The sequence below is a fragment of the Rhododendron vialii genome, chromosome 3a, assembly GCF_030253575.1.
Source record: "Rhododendron vialii isolate Sample 1 chromosome 3a, ASM3025357v1".
NCBI lineage: Eukaryota > Viridiplantae > Streptophyta > Magnoliopsida > Ericales > Ericaceae > Rhododendron > Rhododendron vialii.
Genome location: NC_080559.1, coordinates 24,609,614 through 24,633,389, shown reverse-complemented (window position 1 = coordinate 24,633,389; position 23,776 = coordinate 24,609,614). Strand labels below are relative to the sequence as shown.

The following is a 23,776-nucleotide window of genomic DNA, read 5'->3' as shown; positions in this document are numbered from 1 at the left end:
GCGGCCATTGATTTAATGGCTATGCTAATGACTTTTTTATATGTAGCACTTGGTTTATGCTATGCTTATCATTTCTAGTGTCTGGAAGAGTGGAAAGTTGGGTGAGTCGGGAACTCACCTAGGCGGTCATTGATCATAATTTACTGTGATTGTGATCCTTTTTTAAAAAAAGAACAAAAAAAAACCAACTCTTTTTTTTTTCAAGCATTTAAAAATTCTGTGAAATTCACGGTGTGAATGGTAAGTTAGTTTAAAAAATTATATAACAGATTATATAAGAATGGGTGGGTTTGTAAATTATTTTGGGGGCAATATAGTCAATTGAACTGCTAATCCTTGTCAAGAGGGATTCAAAATAAACATGGGATAGGAAGGATTAGTTGGGATTGGGCTTGTCCATCATGCAATCTCATACGCAAAACAAACATGGGATATGGAGGATTAACAACCAAATAGTCCATGGACTATTTAGTCTCCGGACTAATAATCCCATAACTATAATCCTTCCTAATCCAATCCCTCCAATCAAACAGGGCCTGAAATTTCTATAATGTACAATATCAGCCTCTCTAAACTTTGAAAATAAAATAAAAAGTGATTATGCAGTTGGAAAACAATTGCTCTGATTCATGTGTATGTGTAGATTTAACCAAGTATGAATAGGACATCGTTCCTTAGATTTGATGTTGGAATACTTAGAGCCCGTTCCAGAACACTTTTTTAAAAAATACGTACTTATTTCACATTTTTAAACTAAAAAATAATACAAATGAAAAATAATTTTTTAATTTTTTTTTCACCGTATTAAAGATCTCAATAAGATATTTCAAACAAAATCCATATTGCATATGTTTAGATTTCAATAAACTTATCATTTTTGAGCTTGAAATTGCCTTCTTAAAAAATAAGTTCTTATTTTGCGTTGCAGAACGGGGCCTTTACTCAGATCAAATCCCAAAACTATTGTACTTGTATCTAAGAATTCAGTCATTTCCCCTTAAGGACCCCCCACATTTAATTAAAATGCGGACATCCCCATTTCTTCTCTTTCTTGATCGAATTTCGATAATCCAAGCCGCTCAATGCGATCAATATGATTTTAGAGGTACACATGAGAAATCAGCAAAAAAATTTGATCAGGAAGGGCTTCATCCGAACAGTTTTTAATTGAACGGTTCAAATAAAAACTGCTCAAATCAAGTCCTTTCTGGTCTCTTTTTTTTTGCCAATTTCTTGCAAGTACACTCAAAATCATATTCTGAACACATTGAGCAGTTCGAATCATCAAAATTCGATCAGGAAAGGGGGATCCACATTTTAAGAGATTTTCATTTGAAACAAACCGCTAATAATTTAGGTTAAAGGAGCAAAAATAAATATAATGACTTAGCAAAAGAACATGGTTATTCAACATCATAAGCTCGAAACTGCATTTGGATCTCAAAACGCATCTAATGATGAATATTTTGATATTCTACTCAAGCATTCCTTCAAAACTTATGTTATTTTTAATGCTTGTAATCTTCGGTAGGGAATAAAATTTTAGTTACAATGTACTAGAAATCAAATTTCAAATATACGATACTAGAAGTAATAGTACTCCCTCTGTTTCATATTGAGAGTTCACCACGAAAAGTCATGTCATTTTTTAAATAAAAAAATCAACTACTTCCGTGTATAATTTTTAAAATTTTTTAGTACCAAATTAAAGTACTAATCGAGATCTTTAATGTAGTGTGAAAAAATTCAAAAAATTATACACGAAAGTAGTTGATTTTTTTATTTAAAAAATAAAAAGAAAGAGTGAAACTCTCAATATGAAATGAAAGAAGTATTATGGGAAATTTATAGAAATGGTCCTCCTAGTTTCATCCGAGTCTCATTTTCGTCCTTCAAGTATCAATTGCAACTCTTTTGACGTTCAAGTTTAGTTTTCGTACCAAGGTGGTTCAATTGATAACATCTGTTAGCCAAATTGGACGAAGAAAATCAGATTGAGGGCAGACATTATCAATTGGACCAACTTGGTACGAACTACAACGTTCAAACTGCGATCAATCTAATTTTTTTTGTCCATTTTGTCTGATAGAAGTTATCAATTGGACCGATTTGGTACAAAAACCAAACTTGAAGATCAAAAGAGTTGCAATTGATACTTAGAGGGCGAAAAAAAGACTCAAATGAAACTAAGAGGACCATTTTTATAAATTTTCCAAATATTATTAACTGAGGACTCTTATCCGATAAACTCTTAGTTTGAAAAAAAATATTTGGCCAACAAAAGTATTTGACCGAGTCATATTATTGTTCGTATATAAAATTGAATAATGCTACATACATAACTCTTTTAACACATGTCCACAACCAACTAAAGTATAAAATGATTACACAGAACAGTAAGAATATAAGGATCCACATAAGAAAAAAGAGAAATTTCAAGTGTAAAGAAAACGTATCCAAAAATTATTTTGAAAGAGCAAATTAGTATCGTTAATTTGTTCTTTGGAGACAATTTTCGGATACATTTTCTTGATACTTAGCATTCTTTAGAAAAAAAATCAGCGGTAGAAGACACTAAACGCCGCCGTCACCACAATCTTTAAGCCCTCTCCTCAATCCTCACCGGAAAACCACCATCCATCTTCGTCGTAAGGTAGGATACAAAAACCGGCCCCTTGCCTTCCTCAAAAGCCGGCACCACCCGAAACCGTCGGAAAACACCGCCGACCACCCTCTTCATCTGGAGAAATGCCATCTCCTTCCCCAAACAAATCCTCGGCCCCGCCTGGAACACCGGGTACGTGTACGAGTCTCTTCCAACGAAGTTCCACTTTCCTAATTCCGACCCCGCCGCGCCATCTCTCTCCAACCACCTCTCCGGCTTAAACTCCGCCCAGTCCTTCCCCCAAATCTTCTCCGACCTCCCCATTGCGTACGGATGGTACGCCACCGGTGTACCTTTCTTCACAAACGTCCCGTCCGGCAACACATCATCTGCGGCGGCTTGTTTCCCGTCGAGTGGAACCGGCGGGTACAACCTCATGCTCTCGCTCAGCGACGCGTGGGTGTAAACCATGTCCTTGACTTCTTCGAAGATCGGAGATTCAGATTTCTCGTAAATCTCCTTGAGAATTTCTCTTTCTACATCAAGGTTTCTGGATACTAACCAGAAGAACCAAACCAATGCAGCCGAGGTCGTGTCGCGGCCAGCTAATATAAAGCTGATGACTATATCTGTTACGAAGTTTTCATCGGAGTGGCCAGAGCTTAGAAATCGAGATAATAGATCGAACGACTCGAGCTCTGATTTTTCGTTCAACAGTTGTTTCTTCTCCTTGATTATTTCCTTGGCGAATCGCCTGATTTCTTCAACGGCATTTCGGAGATTCTGTCAAAGATTCAGCATAAAAAAAATATCAGAAATTCGCAAATTCAATCATTAGGGTATTTTGTCTTTGTCTGTCGTTTTTGTCTTTTTTCTTTTTTTTTTTTTTACATTTTTGTTAAACTTTCAAGTTTCCGTGTTGGAAAACAGAATTTGTTTACAATATGTTTAGAAGGGACCGTATAAAAAAATTATCACTACCAAACATTAGTAACAGCTCGATTCATTCAATTTTTAGTTTTTGAGAAGTTAGGAACCAAAAATTGAATGATTGAATTAAGCTCATACCGATATTCGATTAAATTGATTTTTGCAACAACCTTCAAAAACACTTTGTACATAATTTAAACTGTTCGGCTCGAATTTTATTTGTGTGAAAACCATCTTGGAGTCCCACACAATCGTGTACATTGGGTGTACCTAAAATGGTATATTAACAATCGCGTAGTAATTTTAATTACCTTTTCCGATCCAAAATTGAGGAGGCGTTTAGCTTTCCATAACAGGGGATGAATGTGTTGGAACCTCTGGCTACTAATTCGAACCGCATCTTCGAAAGACGTCATGAATTTAACCTGCGGCAGAGACGGCACCAACGACGCCGGGTCGTACCCGAACGCGATTGCGCACACATTATCGAACGCGAACCGCTGGAGAACGTCCTGGAGATCGAGGACGGTGTTGCTGTTGGCGGCTGCTGATAGGATCGGTATCAAACGGTCGTTGAGCTCGGTGTCCACGACGTGCTCGACGAATTTCCGCAACGACTTGGTGTTGAACTCGTGGCTCGCGACTTGTCTCTGAAACTTCCAGCTCTCGCCGTTGGTGTTGAATATGCCGTCGCCGAGCAAGTCGCCGAGGGTGGAATAACTGATGGTGCTCTTGGGGTATACGTGGAAGTGGGACTTGAGAATGTGCTGGACGTTGGAAGGGTTGGCCGTGAAGATTTGGCGGCGGCGGAGGGGGCGGCGGAGGACAAAGGTGGAAGTGGGTGAGCTTGTTACCAATTCTGATGTCCACTCGACGTTACGGCTTCGGTTTGCGCGGATCGAGAAGAAAGAGCCGATCAATGGGTATGATTTTGGGGTTTTATTAGTAGAATTGTGAGGGGATTTGGATGGGAAAAGGGCGGTGAAAATGGACCTCCATTTGACGATGAACAAGAAGAGGAAAGGGAGGAGAAAAGCGAGGAGGGTAGTGGAGAGCTCAAGGTCTAACATGGCTGTTGTGAATATGGTGGTTTTAGTAATACAAATTCGATAGTTGTTGATGTTTTCAAAAACTGGGGTTAGAGGTATGGGTATTTATATAGATGGTTGTGATTGAACATGTTTTTTTTTATTTTAAAAAAGGTGATAAAATTCTTTACGGAGTTTCCATTCATACCATATTAAAGTAATTTCGTGTAAATTACTTAGTTTCGGCATGAATGACTTGTGGTTGATCGGATCAGAAAGCTGATTAGTCGAGGTATATGCAAGCTCAAACACGAGAAAATTTTCAATGTAACAGTTATTTGTTACGCTTCTCTTACATGAGATGGGATCCTAACATACATGAGATCTACATCATGTAAGATAACATTATAAATAACCGTTGCATTGAAATTTAAAAAAAGAAAAAAAGAAAAAGGAAAGGACTAATTTCTAGTACTCCGCAAAAGAATTGTCAAAGGGGAATCTTCTACTTTCAGTTGCCCCAAAGAAGAAGCAGCCACGAGATCTTTTATGGTCTCAATAATGAGTTGAGCTGCTGCATATGTGAATATGAAAAACGGGAACCAACGGTTTTGCTTCAGTCTTTCAGAACCGGGGGGACCTGCATTAGGTGCACAGTATGGTGTTGTGCACAATCTGAACCATAAGTTCAGTTATCTGACGATTCAAATCTCATCTCGGTAATAAATGGCTTCTGATCGTTTATTGTCGAGATAAGATCTGAACCGTTTCGAGCCAAGGGCTGTTTCAAGTGTCTCTTTCAATTACGGACCTAAAAATTTGACAAAATTGAGGCAACAACTTTTTTTTTTTTATAACGGTAAAACATGAGTTGTAATTAAGTACAATCACACCAAAATAATCTTTTCATTCATAATAAAATAACAAAGTATAAAGTATATACTCTCTCGGTCCCAAAATATTGGTCTTCTTTGGGAGTGTGTGCTATTTTTCAATTGATTATATTTTATAATTTATAATTTTTGAAGTGATTTTAAAAACTTTGTATAATATAGCACATTTAGATCTATCAAACAAGATCCATATTTGATATAAAAAAAATATTATAATTATAAATTAAAAAATATAGCCAATCTTTTGAGACTTCCAAAAAAAGAAAGAGAACCAAGAATTTAGGACAGAGGGAGTATGTTTGTTAATGACCAATTATTTGGGCAAAATTGTGCACCTCGACAATCTGCATTAAAAAATTTATCATGTGTTCATTATCTATTTTTCTATTAATAACTCTACACATACAAATTTTGGGGACAAAAAAGTCTACAAATGCAATGTGCAGGTTTACATTGAGTGTCACTCAAATGATCGGACATGTTAATTTTATAAAGAGCAAATTCTTAGTTTTCCTTGCAAAAACTAGTTTTATCTTACATTGAGTGTCACTCAAATGATCGGACATGTTAATTTTATAAAGAGCAAATTCTTAGTTTTCCTTGCAAAAACTAGTTTTATCGAACTCCGTTAAGTGCTTGATTGTTCATTCATGTTTCGATTCAGAATTTGCAGTCTTAAATTATGATTCTAAAGTTGAAAGAATGGATTAAGCGCTCTTCGGTTGTGCTGATATTTTTCAAATAAGGCTTAAACATTATTCTCTAAAAATGAACAATTGCGATCATTTACATGGGACATACGGTGAATAAAAAAAAAATCTATATATACAAGTCGATAAAAATGAGTGGGGGACACGTGACCCTAACTCAATCCACCACTGGTCTCTTAACTCTCTGAATCAAGGATTTGGGATATCCACTTTCGGGAAATCTAAACTTGTACTGCGCATTGGACTGATGGTTGTATGCGCCCCCGGTAGTTCCATGTACCTTAGAAGAACACTTGTAAGAGTTTCTCCAACCCATTTTTTAAAACACAAAAATAGATAATAGATGTCACATATTGAGGCGAGATTTTGTAATTAATTCCCTCTTTTACACTTTATGAGAAAATTTTGGAGGGACCAGGGTTCTTTTTAGAGATTTGGTCTCCAAAATTGACTATTAGATTTAAATTTTTGCCAACTCATTTTGATTATGGGCAAAAAATAAATAATATAAAAGTTGATATTGCTAACTTTAACAACCTCTGAATGGATAATCAAAATCGAATGTGACAAGTTTTGATTATTCACTTTTAATTATTACATAATGGATGCTCTAAGCTCCCAAACAATCGTATAAGCAAGGTGCCAACATGACTTGAGCAAAAGTTTCACATACAATTCTCTTTTGCTAATTGTGATACTATTATGATTGAACAAACTCTACAACCACAAACACATCCCGCAAGCACTTGGATACACACAACATAATACGTGAGTTAGTGTTTGCGTAAATGTTTTTATTGATAGAGATCAAATTATTCACACCGTCGATATAAATATTTATTTTCTTCAAATCAATTACAATATCTAACGTTGCAATTAATCGGAACCACAATTTTCAAAATGTGACATAATGTAACCGATTTAAAAAAAATAAATATTTACGCCGCCAATGAATATAATTTACTCTTATTTGACGTAGCAGGGTTGCTATAATTAATGTCAAAAGAGGTCATATAAAATTGTCACGCAATCCAAATGATTTCTGGATATTATTGAACCATGGAGTCCCTGGTCAACGTTGTGGATCACCATTCACACGCACGAGAAGTGTCTTGTCCCATCGGCAACCGTACCATCCATTTTTGGCTTCGCTTTTCGTCACCAATGAAGCCGTAGGAACTCTGTATGATAGGAATGACGTTTCCACTTTCCACGGTCAAGAACATCAGTTTGTGTACGATAGAATATTTTTTTTCCCATTCATATTCACCCTCCCTTCTGTTAAAAAAAAAAAAAAAACCCACCCTTTTTGTTATTTACTACATTTTTTTGGAGTAGTACTGAAAGTGTATATATTTTTTTATTAAAAGATAAAAAAGGAAGTGCGAATAATAAAAAATGAGTGTGTATCAATTCCTTTTTTTTTCTTATTCAATTTTTTTTTTAGTATTTGTTACCTTTTGGTTGATTTTTTTGTAGATTATTTGCTATATATCATGAGGAGAAGAATCTGAAAAAGTAGAAAATTAGGATTGAAATTCATTTTTTTTGAAAGACAAAAAATTGGCTTATTAGCTTTTTTTGTCTTTATCAAAAAAATTAGATTTCGATCGTAATTTTTTACTTTTAGAATCCTCTTGTAATGACGAATCAATAATCCATAAAAAGTTGATGAAAAACTAACAAATGCAAAAAAAAAATTTAAATAAGGTAAAAAAATAAAAAAGCTATTTCGCTTATTAGGCCAATAGGCCTAAGTTTTTGTGGGTTTTTTTTCTTCTTATTTTGTTCTTATTCAAAAAAAAATTTCGTCTGTCAATTTTGTGCCTTACTTTTGTGGATTATTGATTCATCTCGTCAAGAAAAATCAAAAAAGTAAAAAATTATGACTTTGACCTAAATATTTTTGAAAATATCCCAAATAAAGCCCAAAAAACCGACTTTTGGGATTTTTTTTTTTTGGATTTTTTTGGAAATATTTGGGTTAAAGTATTTTTTTTTTTTTTTACTTTTCCGAAAATATAGTGTGAAGTTATACCATTCATTTTTACAATCAAGAACATCAGCTAATATACAATTTTTAGGTGAAGAAAACAGAGATTGAACTCTAAACCGAGGCGATGAAGGGGTGGAGACTATTGAGTATTGATTCTCTCAGGGACAGATCCAGAAATACAGACTAGTGGGGGCACTTTATTAATCATCATGACAAAAGGTTACTTTTTTTTTCAACCACAGTAAGATCGTACAAAATTATGACAATGCATTACTAGCTACAAAAGTTTATAATGTGTACTTTTAGTTAAAATTAGGTATAAATAAATACAAAAATCTCAGACAATTTTTCAAGTTAGTTTTAAATGAACATCGACAAGTTTTAGAATGATCGAGCTAGTTTTATTAATAATTTTATTTTAATATATTTCAACCAGACGGTTATAAATAAAGAAAATCAAGAAAAAATAGCTCCAAACAGATAAATAGCTCGTAAAACAACAAATATAAATGCACCATATGATAAATTTAAGCATAAAACTAATTATATATGTTTATTTTTAAGATATACACTCAAGATCCAATGAGGGATCCCGCACGGGCTTACCGTGCGGGACTTCCCTTTTCCGATCGAATTGCAACGATCCGAGCCGCTCAAAGTGTGCAGAATGTGATTTTAAGGGTACTCGCGAGAAATCGGCAAAAAAAATGATCGGGAAGGGCTTGATCCGAATAATTTTTTACTGAACCGTTCAATAAAAAACTGTTCGGATGAAGCCTTTCCCGATCATTTTTTTTGCTGATTTCTCCCGGGTACCCTTAAAATCACGTTCTGATCACTTTGAGCGGCTCGGATCGTCGCAATTCGATCGGAAAATGGGAGTCCCGCACAGTAAGGCCGTGCGGGATCCCTTAGGAGATCCGGACTGTTAAGATATATGCAAGTGTGCATGTTTATATATTAGCACACTTTTATAATTACACCAAAATATACAAAAATATAATAAAATTATTTTAATCTCGAGCGGGGCACACGGGGGAGTGGGGGCACGTGTCCCCGCATGCCCCCGCCTAAATCCGTCCCTGGATTCTCTCTCTCTCTCTCTTCCTAACCCTAGCCATCGCACTTCTTTGTTTCTATCTTCTCCTCCTTCCCCCTAGGGTTTCCACCCTAAAATGGGTGGCGGGAGGGAGGGCGATCTCCCCTATGTAGTTTTTCTCTTCGTCGGCCTCCGATCGGAATCTCTTCTCCCATTCTTTCATCACTCTTCACCATCGTCTTCCCCTCACACCTCTCGATGCCTTGGCCTCCCCGGTTCCTCTATCGCTAGACCTTCTCCATCATATTTGCCGTTCGTCGGTGACTCGTCTCTGGTGGTGCGATTTAGATGTGCGACTGTGGGTGCGGAGCTTTTGTGCATGATTGGGTCGCTGGAGTTGGAGATCCATGTTAGTGGATGATAATGGCAAGGTTTTTTTTCATTTTCTTGTTGGTTTGCGATCATTTGCTTCTTCTTCTCCCTTTTTTGGAGGTTTTCTCTCCGATTTATTGATGTGGGTTCCCAGTTGGTTTGTTTCTTGTTTATGCAGGAAAAAGTTTAGTTGATTTGGGGTATGATCTATGGGATGAATCTCCACCGTCTTAGTTACTTGATCTTTTGTCTAACGACGAATTTCCATCTTGATATAATCTTTGATTAGAGTTATAATATCGTCTGTATCGGTTGGCAAAAAAAAAAAAGAACTCTTAACCGAGGCCAAAATTAAGGGCGCTGCTATTCGCAACCCTCTATTTTCTTCCATAACTCACTACATTTCTGTAAATGGTTGTTGAAAATCATACATAACATTTCGATAATAGCTGTTGAAAACAAGATTATATTTCGGTAACTACATGTCGAAAATATGTTCAACTTTCGGTAAACAACTGCTGAACATACATTTTCGGTAAATAGCTGTTGAAAAAAATATTATATTTTGGTAATTGGACGCTGAAAATATATCTCAATTTCGGTAACTAACTGTCGAGTATAATTGAAAATTTTTAACAGGCTATGGGAGAAAATAAAAGGCTGCGAATAACAACGCCCAAAATTAATTGGAACAAGCTCCCAATCACAAAGTTAAATTGGGTAAATTCATTGATACCCCTGAAGTTTATCTTAATGACATATTCCCCTCACCTATAAGAAATAACAATGAATCCCTTGTGGCTTTCCCTCCCTCTCTTTTTTCCCCTCCCTCTTTCCCCCACCTATTGTACATTTTGTCGAATTTTTAATAAAATTTTATTGTCTATAAAAAAAAAATCCACCTCCACCTTACAGTCCTCAGACGCAGTCTTTTGTTCAACACGGAACAATCTTCTAGAATCTCAAGTCTGTGCTCATTGGTGTATTGTTTAAATTATTTTCAGCGACTTTTAGCCATAATTTGTACATTTAATAAAAATAGACCCAATGGATGAGTTTTTAATTTGATAAAAATCTTTGAAGGCAATCTTCTGTAGAAAGTGACGAATGCACTGACGAATGAATAAAGCTATTAGCTGTTGCGAAAGCGAGTTTTTCCTGCTAGTCGTCCTTATTTCCTCGTGGATTGAGAATTGAGATTTCGTTTATTAATTGCTCGTAATTAACCAAAATTGGATGAAATTTTGAGTAAAAATTTTATTTGATATGAGCTCCCCAATGAACAAAGTCAAATCTAGGCATAATTTCCTGCTAAAAGCTTCATTAATGAATGACATATTTGTTACAATTGAGAGGCACAAAGCTTTCTAAAATCTAAGTAACGATTTGAGCCTCCCTTAAATTGAGAAAAAACTTATTTTAAAATGAGTTTGAGTCAAGAAGTGGAGTTGATTTTGAAGTGTTTTCACTTCAATTTTGAGGTTAAGTGAAAGAAAGGGATGAGAGCGGAAGATGCTCTTAAGTGGGACATGCACTCTTTATTTTTATAGACACACAAAAATATGCTCTATTAAAAAATGATTGTCCGAGCAATGTCCACCGAGCCAAGGATGGAGTCACGGGGAACAAATGGTAGCGGTGCCACCACAAACCATTCCATTGTAGAATGCTTTGCCGTGTTCGCGCGTGGCTGACTACAATTGGTTAATGAGCCAAATAATGAAGGACACTGATTTTGACGCTCCAAAAATATATGCAGGCGCTCCACTTTGTACTGGATGTTACTGGTACAAAGTGGAGTGCGGAAATCAATTTCCAATAATGAATCATCAAGAACTACAAAATGAAAAGTTTGTTTGCACAGACCTTTGAATACAGATCTTGCACAGATATTTTGAGGGTCCATTTGGGGTCTCAAAAAAATCGGTAATGATATGAGTATAGCTAAGGCTGTACAGCAGCAACGCACAGATCAGTTTTGCGCCCGTCTCAGATCCCATAAAGATGATCGAAACCGTTCATTTTGTTTTGGGTCCCTGTAAAAAATTATCTCAATCCGATATCGTTAAGGGCGTTTACGAATCATCCAACTTTGCTTCAGAATTTGGCCTGAATTTTGAAGCAAAGTTGGATGATTCGTAAACGCACATACATATTTCGGATTGCGATTATTTTTTAAAGGGACCCTAAATAAAATAAGCGGCTCCGATCATCTTTGTGAGACCCGAGATTGGCGCAAAATCAATTCTCTGCGCGGTTGCTGTACAACCTTTGCAGTACCTGTAGCACGACTGCACAAAAATAATCCGAGTCATTCATTTTCTCTTAAAATAATTTGCCAAGAGTTCATGTAAAAATTCAGCGCAATCAGAGTTTCAGAATTCGTAAGGCGAACTACACAGTTTAGCTCAATGAATTTTAAAAATTCTATTTATCGATATTCAATTGAGTTAATTTTTTACAAAAACACATAGAAAATGATTTAAAAAAATGAACAGTTCAGAACATTTTTTGAAATCTCAAATGGGCTAAAAAAAAAGAAGGTGCAAGATCCGTGTAATAATATACTTCGTATGTGTGTATAGCAGGATTACTATAGCCGTTCGGCTAAATAAGTCAAGCGGCTTATTTTTTTGTCTTTATTTAATTTTTTTTCGCATTTGTTAGTTTTTCGTCAATTTCTTGAGAATTATTGTTTCGTCATGACGAAAGGAAAATCTAAAAAGTAAAAAATTATGACCGAAACCTAAATTTTTTGAATAAAGACAAAAATAAGCCAATAAGCCAATCTTTTGGTCATTATTAAAAAAAATTGGATTTCGATTGTAATTTTTACTTTTTAGATTCTTCTTGTCATAAAGAAGCAATAATTCCCAAAAAAATTGACAAGGCCGTTCGGCTAAATAAGTCACTTGGCTTATTTTTTTGTTGTCATTCAAATTTTTTTCGCATTTGTTGTTTTTTTGGGAATTATTACTTCTTTATGACAAGAGAAATCTAAAAAGTAAAAATTACGATTGAAATCCAATTTTTTTTGAATAAAGACAAAAAGATTGGCTTATTGGCTTATTTTTGTCTTTATTCAAAAAATTTAGGTTTCGGTCATAATTTTTTACTTTTTAGATTCTTTTCGTCATGAGGAAACGATAATCCCCAAGAAATTGACGAAAAACTAACAAATGCGAAAATAATTGAATAAGAACAAAAAAATAAACCACTTGGCTTATTTAGCCGAACGGCTATAGTAATCCTGCTATACACACATACGGAGTATATTATTACACAGATCTTGCACTTTTTTTTTTAGCCCATTTGAGATTTCAAAAAATGTTCTGAACTGTTCATTTTTTTAATCATTTTCTATGTGTTTTTGTAAAAAATTAACTCAATCGAATATCGATAAATAAAATTTTTAAAATTCATTGAGCTAAACTATGTAGTTCGCCTTACAAATTCTGAAAATCTGATTGCGCTAAATTTTTACAAGAACTCTTAGCAAATTATTTTAAGAGAAAATGAGTGACTCGGATTATTTTTGTGCAGTCGTGCTACAGGTACTGCAAAGGTTGTACAGCAGCCGCGCAAAGAATTGATTTTGCACCAATCTCGAATCCCATAAAAATGATCGAAGCCGTTTATCTTTAGTCGACTCCCCAATAAACTTTTGACTTGGTCCCCCAATGAATTTTTGACTTGATTTTACAAAGTCAAAAATTTATTGGGGAGTAGACTAAAGACAAAAATATGTGTTTGAAAGTAATTGCTCAACGTGCAAATAAGTCATTGCATGTGATTAGATATGAAAAGAATACTAGTACTCCTTTGTCCATTTTTAAGTATTTATCTTTGACTTTTACGTAGTTTTAAAAGTTAACATAATTGTATTTTTAAAATATTATTTTTCATATTTATCCTACATGAATACATTATTATTGTACTTTTATTTAATTTTTTAAAAAGAAATCTATTTTTAAGAGTAAAATAGAAAATGTATCAATTTTTACCCACTAATTTTATAACAGAATACTTAATTAGGGACAACCCAAATTAAAACATATGACACTTGAAAAGAGACGAAAGAAATAGTAAATTTCTCCATTGCCGCAGTCAGATTCCCAATTTCTTAATCAAATCATTTTCGATTAGATGTGAAAGAATACTACTAGCAAATTTCTCCATTGCCGCACTCAGATTCCCATTTTCTTAATCAAATCATTTTCGTTTTTTTTTTAATTTTAATAATCAGGCGTTGGAATGATTTACACACACCTCAACTAATTTTGTGTCTTGAAGTTAATGACCAAACAAACCCTCCAATAGCCCTAAGATTATGAACGCTTGGCTTCCTAAAATTTCAATATGCGAACTAATCATTTAGGAGAAACATATATCACCTTTCTCGTCCCAACCTGGCCAAATCCTCAAGGCTCATTTTGGATTTTTTTCCAATGTCACATCTAAGCCCTTATTCGGTTGTGGGTTTGGAAATTTCAAACCCAAATTCATTCATTACCTATATTTTCAATCATTACTTTTATTTTTTTCTCCACTCATTACCCTTATATACAATCATTAATTTCATTTCTCTCTCTATTTCTCTCCACTCATTACTTCTATCTCCAATTATTACCCTATTTTCTCTCATCACTCATTACCCAAATATCAAACTCAAAATTTTTTCAAACCTACAACCGAACAAGGGCTAAGTAAAAAAAGATTTAAACAACCCATTAAGAGCATCTCTAGCCTTCACCCACATTTTAACCTAAATTTGGGTCAAAATTGAGATAAAAATCCATTTTGGGTCAGACTCATTCCAATGGCAAAATGATTCCTTACCCAAATGTATTATTTTTTTATGCTTTTAATACTATTTCCCTTCTTTTTTTCCCCACGATTTCGGCCAAAAGGGTAGCACACATCTCTTTTTAACGACACGATTCTTATTCCATAACCAACTTCAGGATTCTTTCAGAGAGAATAGGAAGAGATCGTCGAGACTTCAGCATTCAGATATCCAAGGGAAGGGGAGGGGGAGTATCCAAGCTTGGGAAAGCCTCAAAGCCATGGCGTCGCGCATGCTCTCAGAATGACATGGAAGGAGCCGTTAAAAAGAAAAAAGAGCCGTTGGAATATTGGGAAAAAAATGGGGAGAGACTTGAGTTGTCTCAAATTTGAAAAAAAAAAAGGTAAAACTCAAAATGGAAAAGAATTTGAGGCAAAGATTGGAGAATGTTTTTTGTTAATTTGGTCTAAATTTTAAATTTGAATTTTAAAATGGGTCAAGGTTAGAGATGCTATAAAACCGCGTGTCTTCATCCCATTTCTCAAACACATCCAAGTTATCCAACCATGTTAGACCTTGACCTATTTAGTATCACTCTGCTCTCTTGCCTTCTTCCTCTCCTCATTTTCCTCATCATCAAATGGAGATCACTTTTCCCATCCAAATCCCCTGAAAATCCTAAACTCCCAAGATCCTACCCCATAGTCGGCTCTTTCTTCTCAATCTACGCAAACATCAACCGAGGCGTCCAATGGACGTCCGAAATAGTAACGAGTACGCCCACCTCCACCTTCCTCCTCAACGGCCCCCTCGGCGCCCGCACCATCTACACGGCCAACCCTTCCAACGTCCAGCACATCCTCAAGTCCCACTTCCACATTTACCAAAAGGGCAGCCTCGCCCGAACCGTCCTCTCCGACTTCCTCGGCAACGGCATATTCAACATCAACGGCGAGAGCTGGAAGTTCCAGAGGCAGGTCGCCAGCCACGAGTTCAACGCCAAGTCGCTGCGCAAGTTCATGGAACACGTCGTGGACGCCGAGCTCAACGACCGGCTGATACCGATACTCTCGGCCGCCACGGCTGACAACACCGTGCTCGACCTCCAGGACATTCTCCGGCGGTTCGGGTTCGATAACGTGTGCGCGATCTCGTTCGGGTACGATCCGGCGTCGTTGGTGCCGTCTCTGCCGATGGTTAAGTTCGTGGAGTCTTTTGAAGAAGCGATTCGGATCACCAGCCGGAGGTTCGACTACGTTCATCCCCTGTTGTGGAGGGCTAAGCGCTGCCTCAATCTTGGATCTGAAAAGGTAATTGAGTAAAATTAGCACATACTCCTATTTCCGATAGATCAAGGAGTCAAAAAAGATATCAAAGGTAGAGTTGAAAACGAACTGAGTAGCTCGCTAACAGCTCAAGGCTCGGCTCAACTCATTTTGTTTAGTAGTTGAGCTTAAGTTTTAGGCTCATGCAGTAAAAGAGCTGAGCTCAACAATCTAAAGATCGACTTGGCTCAACTCGAAAGAGCTAAACTTGTATGTGTAGGCTCGGTGAGTAAATGAATCCGATTCGACTCGTTTACAAATGACCGGAGCTTGAGCTTTAGTACGAAGCTTGTTTAGTAAATGAGTTGAGCTCGAACTTTACAAAGCTCGACTCGTTTACTCCCATAATCAAAGGCTCGCCACGAGATATATTGTTGGGGCCCTTAGCGAGTTTGTAACAAAGGATCCTAGATATATTATTTAAATCTTGAAAAAATAAGAGTTCACCTAGACTGATATATTAATTAAAACCGTAGAATTCAATTTTTGGGTAGAAAAGGTTGAATGTAGTGAATTATTGTGGATGATCCACTTGTGAGACAAAGGTTACTATCCCACCCACCCAACCTATTTATTAGGTTGTTTCTCTTCTTTCCTATAAATTGATTGACTTGTAAGACCATTGGAGACAAACGGAGAAGAAGGGAGAAATATCTGAGAAAGAAAAAGCAAAGAGCAGAAGGAGGAAACACTGATATAATAGAATAGGTTCTGAAGACCTAATTTGCTCTTGTTAGTTTTTGAAGTAACTATCTTTTTATATATTTGTGTCCACTTCTTAATTTAGTTTATGCAATCTTTATTTGTATTGCATTAATTTTATACTAACATTGAATACATATATTTGTCGCTTCACATTAAACTGATTTAGTCTATTACTTAGTACTAGAGGTTTGCCCTTTTTTATTTGATTTTATTGAGTAATTGAGATCTCATAAAAATCATATTCTGAAATTAGAGGGAACATTTAGAATTTTGACTACGCAAGTAGGAAAACTATGTTGACTATGGGGCCATGGTGGCCGGCTAGCTCCCCTCTTCATCAACGTACCTCTCATGGGTTTGCCTTCCACATGGAGCATCCAAACAAGTTGGTGCTATCCATTCCCATCCACCGTAGTAAATTTTGTCTCTAAATAATGCATTGAGCCATCCATGCATGGCTATTAGAGAGTGCTTAGGCCTTGTGTAGTTTGCATCTGTAAATAGAGACACCAGTGAGGATCAGTTGTGGTAGCAATGTAAGGAGACTGTCTCACCTCACTTGTAAAGCTTCCAGTGTTTGAATAATTGCTCCGGTTTACCTTCGTAGAGTATCCGATTTTGGAGAACCATGTAAATACTTCGTGTATGTGTGTTTGGGGGTGTGTGTTTGTTGGTTTCGGTCCCTGGGGCACAACAAACTACAATAACGTGATTTGAAGAAGGAACTTAGTGAGCAATCAATTAATCAAGATGCAACACAAGAGCATATTTATTTTACCATTTAGGCCCCACTTCGGATAAAATTGGTTTATTTTTGTGATTTTTTTCTTTTCGGTTTGTCTTAACGAGTTGATAAAATACAATTTAAAAAAGAAGAAGAAGGTTGAATACATATTTGTTGCTTCACATTAAACTGATTTAAAACTTGGTACTAAAGGTATGTCCATTTTTTTTTGATTTTATTGAGTAATTGAGATCTCATAAAAATCATATTCTGAATTTAGAGGGGACGTTTAGAATATATTTTAACTACGCAAGTAGGAAAACTACAATAACGTGATTTGAAGAAGGAACTTATTAGTGAGCTATCAATTAAAGATGCAACACCGAAGTATATTTTATTTGACCATTTAGGCCTCATTTTCGATAAAATTCGTTTATTTTTGTGAATTTTTTCTTTTTTCTTTTCTTTTCAGTTTGTCCTCAATAATTGGTCATCATAATCAATTTAAAATAACCCATCAAAGTCAAATGAGATTTTTCTTTGAACATGATTCATGTTCTAACTATTTGGAGTGACCTACTCAAGACCAATTGGCAAAGTCGAAAATATCTTACAAAAAACATGAGAATTTCACAAAACCGAAAAGGCATAAAGAATTTTTAATGTCCAAGAAAATTCATTGGGTAGTTCTTGAACCTTGAACTAGGGACTACAGTTAGAAGATATTTGCGGCTTAGCCAGACTCCCTTGCAACCAAAATAGGCTAATATTTTGTACACATTACACACCAAATTAGAGGGCCTACTGTTGGGCAAGAATTAGGGGTGTTTTCGGTAGTGAAAAATTTGTAGATTTTTATTTATGGTTGAAGAGTTGTTAGGTGTTTCCGGTAGTGAATAAGTTATTGAGAAATGTCAAGTTTGTTCCAATAGTGAATAAGTTGTTAATAGGTTTGTGAGTAGAATTACTGTAGCAAAAACAGTTTTTGTTGACAACTTTTTTGTTAGTGGAAACGAGATTGTAAAATGCGTTAAGTTTTTATTGTTTTTTGTTAGTAGAAACGGGCCCTTAGGGCGCTAGACGGCCGCCTGATGGGCTTATGTCCTAAGGCCGACCTGAAAGAAATAAAATGACTGAATACCCGATTGCCAGTAAATCCTAATTGAGGTTACTAATTGCTTTTTTTTTTTTTTGATCCTCAAAATACGCCATTATTGGCTTTCATTAAAATCAGAGTTTAAAGCTGATACAAGAGATAAAGGTGGATTCGAAATCTAATTACATGGTAGAGAACTACGTAAAGCAAGAGAGGCTACTTCATGCGCCACCTTGTTTGCAGACCGTCGAACCCATTTGAGAATAAAAGCTCCTTCTTTGGCGTACTGCCGAATATCCAACACCAAGGCTCTTACATTCCACGGTGGTACCAGCTCAGAGACACTAAGATTTATCGCTTACTTATTATCAGATTCCACAACTACCTCTTTCATTCCCAGCCTATGTAACATTTCACAAGCAAATCTAATGGCATACAATTCTCCTCCAAGGCTGGAACAAGCATTCATTGTTTTTGCTGCTCCTTCCAACACTTTTCCCCTCCAGTTCCGGAGGACCACAGCAGCTTTGCTAGCATTTTTTGTTACTGAGGTTGCAAAATCACAGTTGACTTTAAACTTTCCAAAGTCCGGAGCCCGCCAGGTGGAAACTTCCTCCTGGACTAAAGGGTTGTCCATATGGACTGTAGTATTCACTGGAGCATCTATTCTTTCCTTCTCTGCGTGGAGAATGGATGCAATGGTTTTCTGAGGGTTAACCATCGCGCGACCGAACACGTGGTCGTTCCTACCTTTCCAAATGTTCCAAGCGATAATAGCCACTCTGCCCATAAACTCTATTCCATTTTTTGATCCCAGTTTCTCAATCATATCAGCTGCCCATTTCACAACTGTGCTGAATACCCAAGTTTCTAACATATTTTGTTACTTCTAATATTAAACAGAATCTTCGAAAGGCCGTGGATGAAGTCAGGAAATTCGCCAAGGAAATAATCAAAGAGAAGAAGCAATTGCTAAACGAAAAATCAGAAATCGACTCGTTCGATCTTTTGTCACGATTTTTGAGCTCAGGCCATTCCGACGAGGAGTTTGTTACGGACATTGTCGTCAGCTTCATATTAGCCGGTCGCGACACGACCTCAGCCGCATTGATTTGGTTTTTTTGGGTAGTGTCCAATCACCCTAACGTCGAAAAAGAAATCTTGAGGGAGATTCATGAGAAATCCGAAGCCCCGATTTTCGAGGAAGTCAAGGACATGGTTTACACCCATGCATCTCTGAGCGAAAGCATGAGGCTGTACCCGCCGGTGCCGATCGACGGAAAAGAATCCACTGTCGACGACATGTTGCCGGACGGGACTTTCGTCAAGAAAGGCACGTCGGTAGTCTACCATCCGTACGCGATGGGAAGGTCGGAGAAGATTTGGGGGGAGGACTGGTCAGAGTTTAAACCGGAGAGGTGGCTGGAGAGAGATCATGATGCGGCACGGGGAGGGGGGGAAGGGAAGTGGAGCTTCGTGGGAAGGGACCCGTACGCGTACCCGGTGTTCCAGGCAGGGCCGAGGGTTTGTTTGGGGAAGGTGATGGCGTTTCTGCAGATGAAGAGGGTGGTCGCGGGCGTCTTGCGGCGGTTCCGGGTGGTGCCGGCTTTTGAGGAAGGTAAGGGACCGGTTTACGTAATGGCCATGACGGCCCATATGGATGGCGGTTTTCCGGTCAGGATTGAGAGGAGGGCTTAGGATTCCAATGCCGGGATTGGTTGGTGATTGCAAGTAATTAACTGCCGCTGAATTTTCTTCGTACGTGTTGCATATATGTCTTGGAAGAGAAAATCTTTTTGCACGGTTGTGCCGTGATTAGTTATTTACAGCGCTAATCGCGGTCATCCTAAAGTATTTTGGACGGTTTGTATATCAATGAAATTTTTCTGAAAAAAATCATTAAAATCCGGGCCGCCCAGATTGAATACTTTTGGACAGTCGCGATTGATTGCTGCTATAAAAAAGCTGTTCACAACTGAGCCGTGAATAAGTTTCTCCCGTTTCGGAATAGAAGGTTGAGTGGCATTTGTAAGTACCGTACTGTAGTATGTCATTATAATTCTTCCTGTTTTTGTATTTGAACAATAACATGTATGATTAGATCAAATACTGTTGTATGGATATCTTGTGGTAAGAATAAACTAACAAATTGTGTATTGTAATATAGATTGCCGTCTTTTTTGTGATCAACGTAATTATATTGCTACCTAGCCATGTCTCCGCATAAGAAAGTCTGTGCCTGCCGTTCAACTATTACTGATTCCCCACCGCTTTCAATTTCCCCATTTAAAAGTTTTTTGGATAGTCCAGATTTTAAAAAACTATTCCAAGAAAAAAGAGTTTTTTAAAATCCGGACTATTGATTGTCGAAACGGACAAAGCAGTGAAACAAAGCATTGGACGTCGCACTGCTGTCTCTAGATTATCTCTCTCTTAGGCAACTTTCTTATAAGCCGGGGTTGTTGCATTTAAAATTGTTTGAATTTTAACGAGGTTGTGTTTGAAACTTTCTTATAAGCCGGGGTTGTTGCATTTAAAATTGTTTGAATTTTAACGAGGTTGTGTTTGAAACCGTTAAATGTCCTGATTAATTGAAGTATCGATCCTTATGTAGTATATAAAAAGTTTGGACGAACTTTAGAGATAATGTTGAGAGAGGACCCAAACCACCCATTCATACTGTTATGATACAGCAATACAGAGGACCATGAGCATCTAGTTGATCTCAGAGATTTCTTAATCCATCTCCATAACTCTCTATTTTAGAGGTCAGAACTTAATTTTGATGAATCTTTTGTTCGGTAACACAAATAAATATGCAGATAGGCTATTCCGCATAATCACTAGAGAATATTTTCCTTTGCACCACATAAGGATCTACAGAAAATCCAGCAAACTATTGTCGGAAACTCAGGTAAAATCTCACCCCTGTTTTATTACGAGATCTAAGGAATATATCTTTAGCCCCAACAGAAGACTATGGCGACTTTACCCAAAACATTAAGCCAGAAATTCCTAACATACATAGGAAGCAACTATTGTGCTTCAAATGATTTCCACTCAAATGTCATACATACCTGATAAGGAAATTGTGAGTCTGTTTCTGGTTAATTTGAGTATTGGACAAAATGTGTTCCTTAATTTCGAGCCATTTGATATGAGCGCAATTGGACTATGTGGACACCTTAATGAACGTAACAATTGGAGTGAAACCATTACGTAGATCCGAAAGATAACGACGACAGACATAAAAATCAATCTGCGGATGCACCTTACCTCGCCTTGCCCCAATTTGGGCCGTTACTCCATTTTTTATTTGCCTGTTTGGGTCTGTTTTGGGCGATTGGAATCAAACCAGAGTCCGGAGCGAACATGGGAATAGATCTTATGCCAATACGGACTATTATTTCAATTTGTTGTGCTTTCTGAAATTGCACACCTATACAAGGGTTCAAGTTTCGATCGATATTTTCATATATTTCTAGAGTTGATCATCCCTTGCCCAGGCTTTTCTAGTCAGAACTCAGAAGACATAATAATCATCAGTGCTTAACGGGTCGAAAAAAACAATTGTTGGGCGATCCAATTTCAGCTAGACAAATGAAGACCCAGAATAATACTCTTTTCAAATCTTTCAGTAAAAACAAACAAAGTCCAGTAGCCCAACACGGCTGGACTGTAAATAATGAGGGCCAAACCGCATTACAAAAGCAGATTTTAATTAAACAAGTGTTAGTCGAGGTCTTAGCTAGCTAAAAAGGAGTACGTAATTATCAGAATCAAACCCAACACTAGCAGGTTTAAGAAGCAAAAGCCCAGGCTCGGCTTCGGAACATTAATGTTCAAGTTTTGCAACACCATGCAAGTTCGATCACCTTGCTTTTGACTTCCAATATAATCTCATACATATATGGATGTTCAATATCAATAGGCGGCGGAGAATCAATGGTGGATAAAACTATTTCTTTAATATTCATTCAAACTATTTAGATAATTAGGCTCGAAACATATTTAGATGGAGATGGAGAACTCGATGACTTTTTTTTTGAGCGAATCCAATGGTGTATCGGATGGTAACCAACTTTTTAAAGTCAAATTTGGCCACTATATCAACACATGATTAAATCAATTTGGCATTTGATTATGCCATCTTCAAAATTTGGAAACACTTCAATTTTTCGCTTGACGAGATCACATGCCATGGAGTTGATCAAGTTGTTAATACCTATCTATTTCTCATAAGTGAGGGGGTTATCTGTTATTACGGCAGATCTCAGGAGGGGGCAGTGAAATTTACCCTTTTAAAATTAAGCTTAAGGTGAAAGGGCAAAGGAGTTTAACTATAATCCTTTCACCGTGCTACAATGTTTTGATATGTATTAGAATTCAGAATCTTGCTTTAACGCAAGAAATGCTTCTTCAAACAAAAAATTAAAAAATTCTTAACAAGCTTGTCAACTCTAGATTGCATTTGTGATCTCGTCAGGAGAGAAATATAAAACTATAAAAGTATTGTAAAATTTGAAAGGTGGCCGAATCAAATGCCAAGTATATATAATAATAATTCATCAGACCATTCTAAAATTTTGGCCAATCTGAGAAATGCGGCCGAATCAAATGCCAAGTATAATAAATCATCTGACCATTCTCAAATTTTGGCCAATCTGAAAGGTGGCCGAATCAAATGCCAAGTATAATAATCTCTTGAAATGATTTAAAGATGAATAAATAAATCATATAGTTTTTGTTTGATTTCTTCAAAGTTCCCTAATTATGTAACTATTAACCGTAACCTTTTCGTAGAACTCCTGTTCTGGTCTCAATCCTCCAAACCATTTTACTAGTATATGAAATATTTCTTTAAAAAAAAATTCTAATAGGCACTTCCACGCTCTCGTATTTGCTTGCGCTCACGCATGTGCATCACGTATCTTTGTTTTTAACTAATGCCAGAGATTTTACGACAATCGTGAAAAAACGAATAAATAAAAAGACATAACTCGTGCAACATCTTAAGCTCGTAATTGTCATCCGAATCTCATAACTCACGGGACAATGAACTTGATATTCTTCTCAAGAATTCCTGCGCAACTTTAGTCCATAGGTCGAACTACTAATATGACCGGCTCCGTTTGCAAAGAAGATTGATTTATTCATATCATGCATGCGTTGAAAAAAATTGATGGAAATCCTATAGATAGATTTTAATCAATGAATAAGAATGTAACATTCCAAAATCTACTTCTATATTATGAACATAATTCACGAAAAAATGTTATTTTATGAATAAAATAAAAAAAGAGTTCCGAAATTGTTTAACCTCATTTTCTTTGGGGCCTGGCTAGAACTTGCTGTCCATGGCTACTTCATTTTAAAGCTATTTTGCCATCATTACTGACAGTTCTGTAGCGTTAGGCTCGTTACTCGTTAAGCATGTCAATTTTGACATCAACACAGTGGTACGCCAATTTTCAAAAATCCAACCGTTTGAATTTCAAAAGAGTGCCGTTAGATTTTTTTTCTTTTCCTTTTAAGTTTGACATAAGGGTTGACATTAAAAATTGGAT

The 23,776-nt window shown here is 36.6% G+C and overlaps 2 protein-coding genes across 2 annotated transcripts; one reads left to right on the top strand and one right to left on the bottom strand.

Moving 5' to 3' along the window:
- Nucleotides 1-2,551: 2,551 nt before the first annotated feature.
- LOC131320625 (cytochrome P450 94A2-like) lies at nucleotides 2,552-4,661 on the bottom strand. Its single transcript, XM_058351375.1, has 2 exons — nucleotides 3,847-4,661; nucleotides 2,552-3,388 (listed from the first exon to the last, which is right to left on the bottom strand). The coding sequence occupies exons 1-2, from the start codon at nucleotides 4,603-4,605 to the stop codon at nucleotides 2,600-2,602; spliced, it is 1,548 nt and encodes a 515-aa protein (XP_058207358.1). The 5' UTR covers nucleotides 4,606-4,661; the 3' UTR covers nucleotides 2,552-2,599.
- A 10,237-nt stretch (nucleotides 4,662-14,898) lies between these two features.
- On the top strand, nucleotides 14,899-20,390 carry LOC131320624 (cytochrome P450 94A1-like). The gene is made up of 2 exons (XM_058351374.1): nucleotides 14,899-15,669; nucleotides 19,113-20,390. Exons 1-2 carry the CDS (start codon nucleotides 14,926-14,928, stop codon nucleotides 19,905-19,907), a joined length of 1,539 nt encoding a protein of 512 aa, XP_058207357.1. The 5' UTR covers nucleotides 14,899-14,925; the 3' UTR covers nucleotides 19,908-20,390.
- The last annotated feature ends 3,386 nt before the right edge of the window (nucleotides 20,391-23,776 follow it).

Coding starts and splice junctions, on each gene's coding strand:
- LOC131320624 (XM_058351374.1), top strand. CDS start 14,926: ATGTTAGACCTTGACCTATTTAGTATCACTCTGCTCTCTTGCCTTCTT. Junction 15,670..19,112: donor TCAATCTTGGATCTGAAAAG/GTAATTGAGTAA, acceptor AATATTAAACAG/AATCTTCGAAAGGCCGTGGA.
- LOC131320625 (XM_058351375.1), bottom strand. CDS start 4,605: ATGTTAGACCTTGAGCTCTCCACTACCCTCCTCGCTTTTCTCCTCCCT. Junction 3,389..3,846: donor TCAATTTTGGATCGGAAAAG/GTAATTAAAATT, acceptor AATCTTTGACAG/AATCTCCGAAATGCCGTTGA.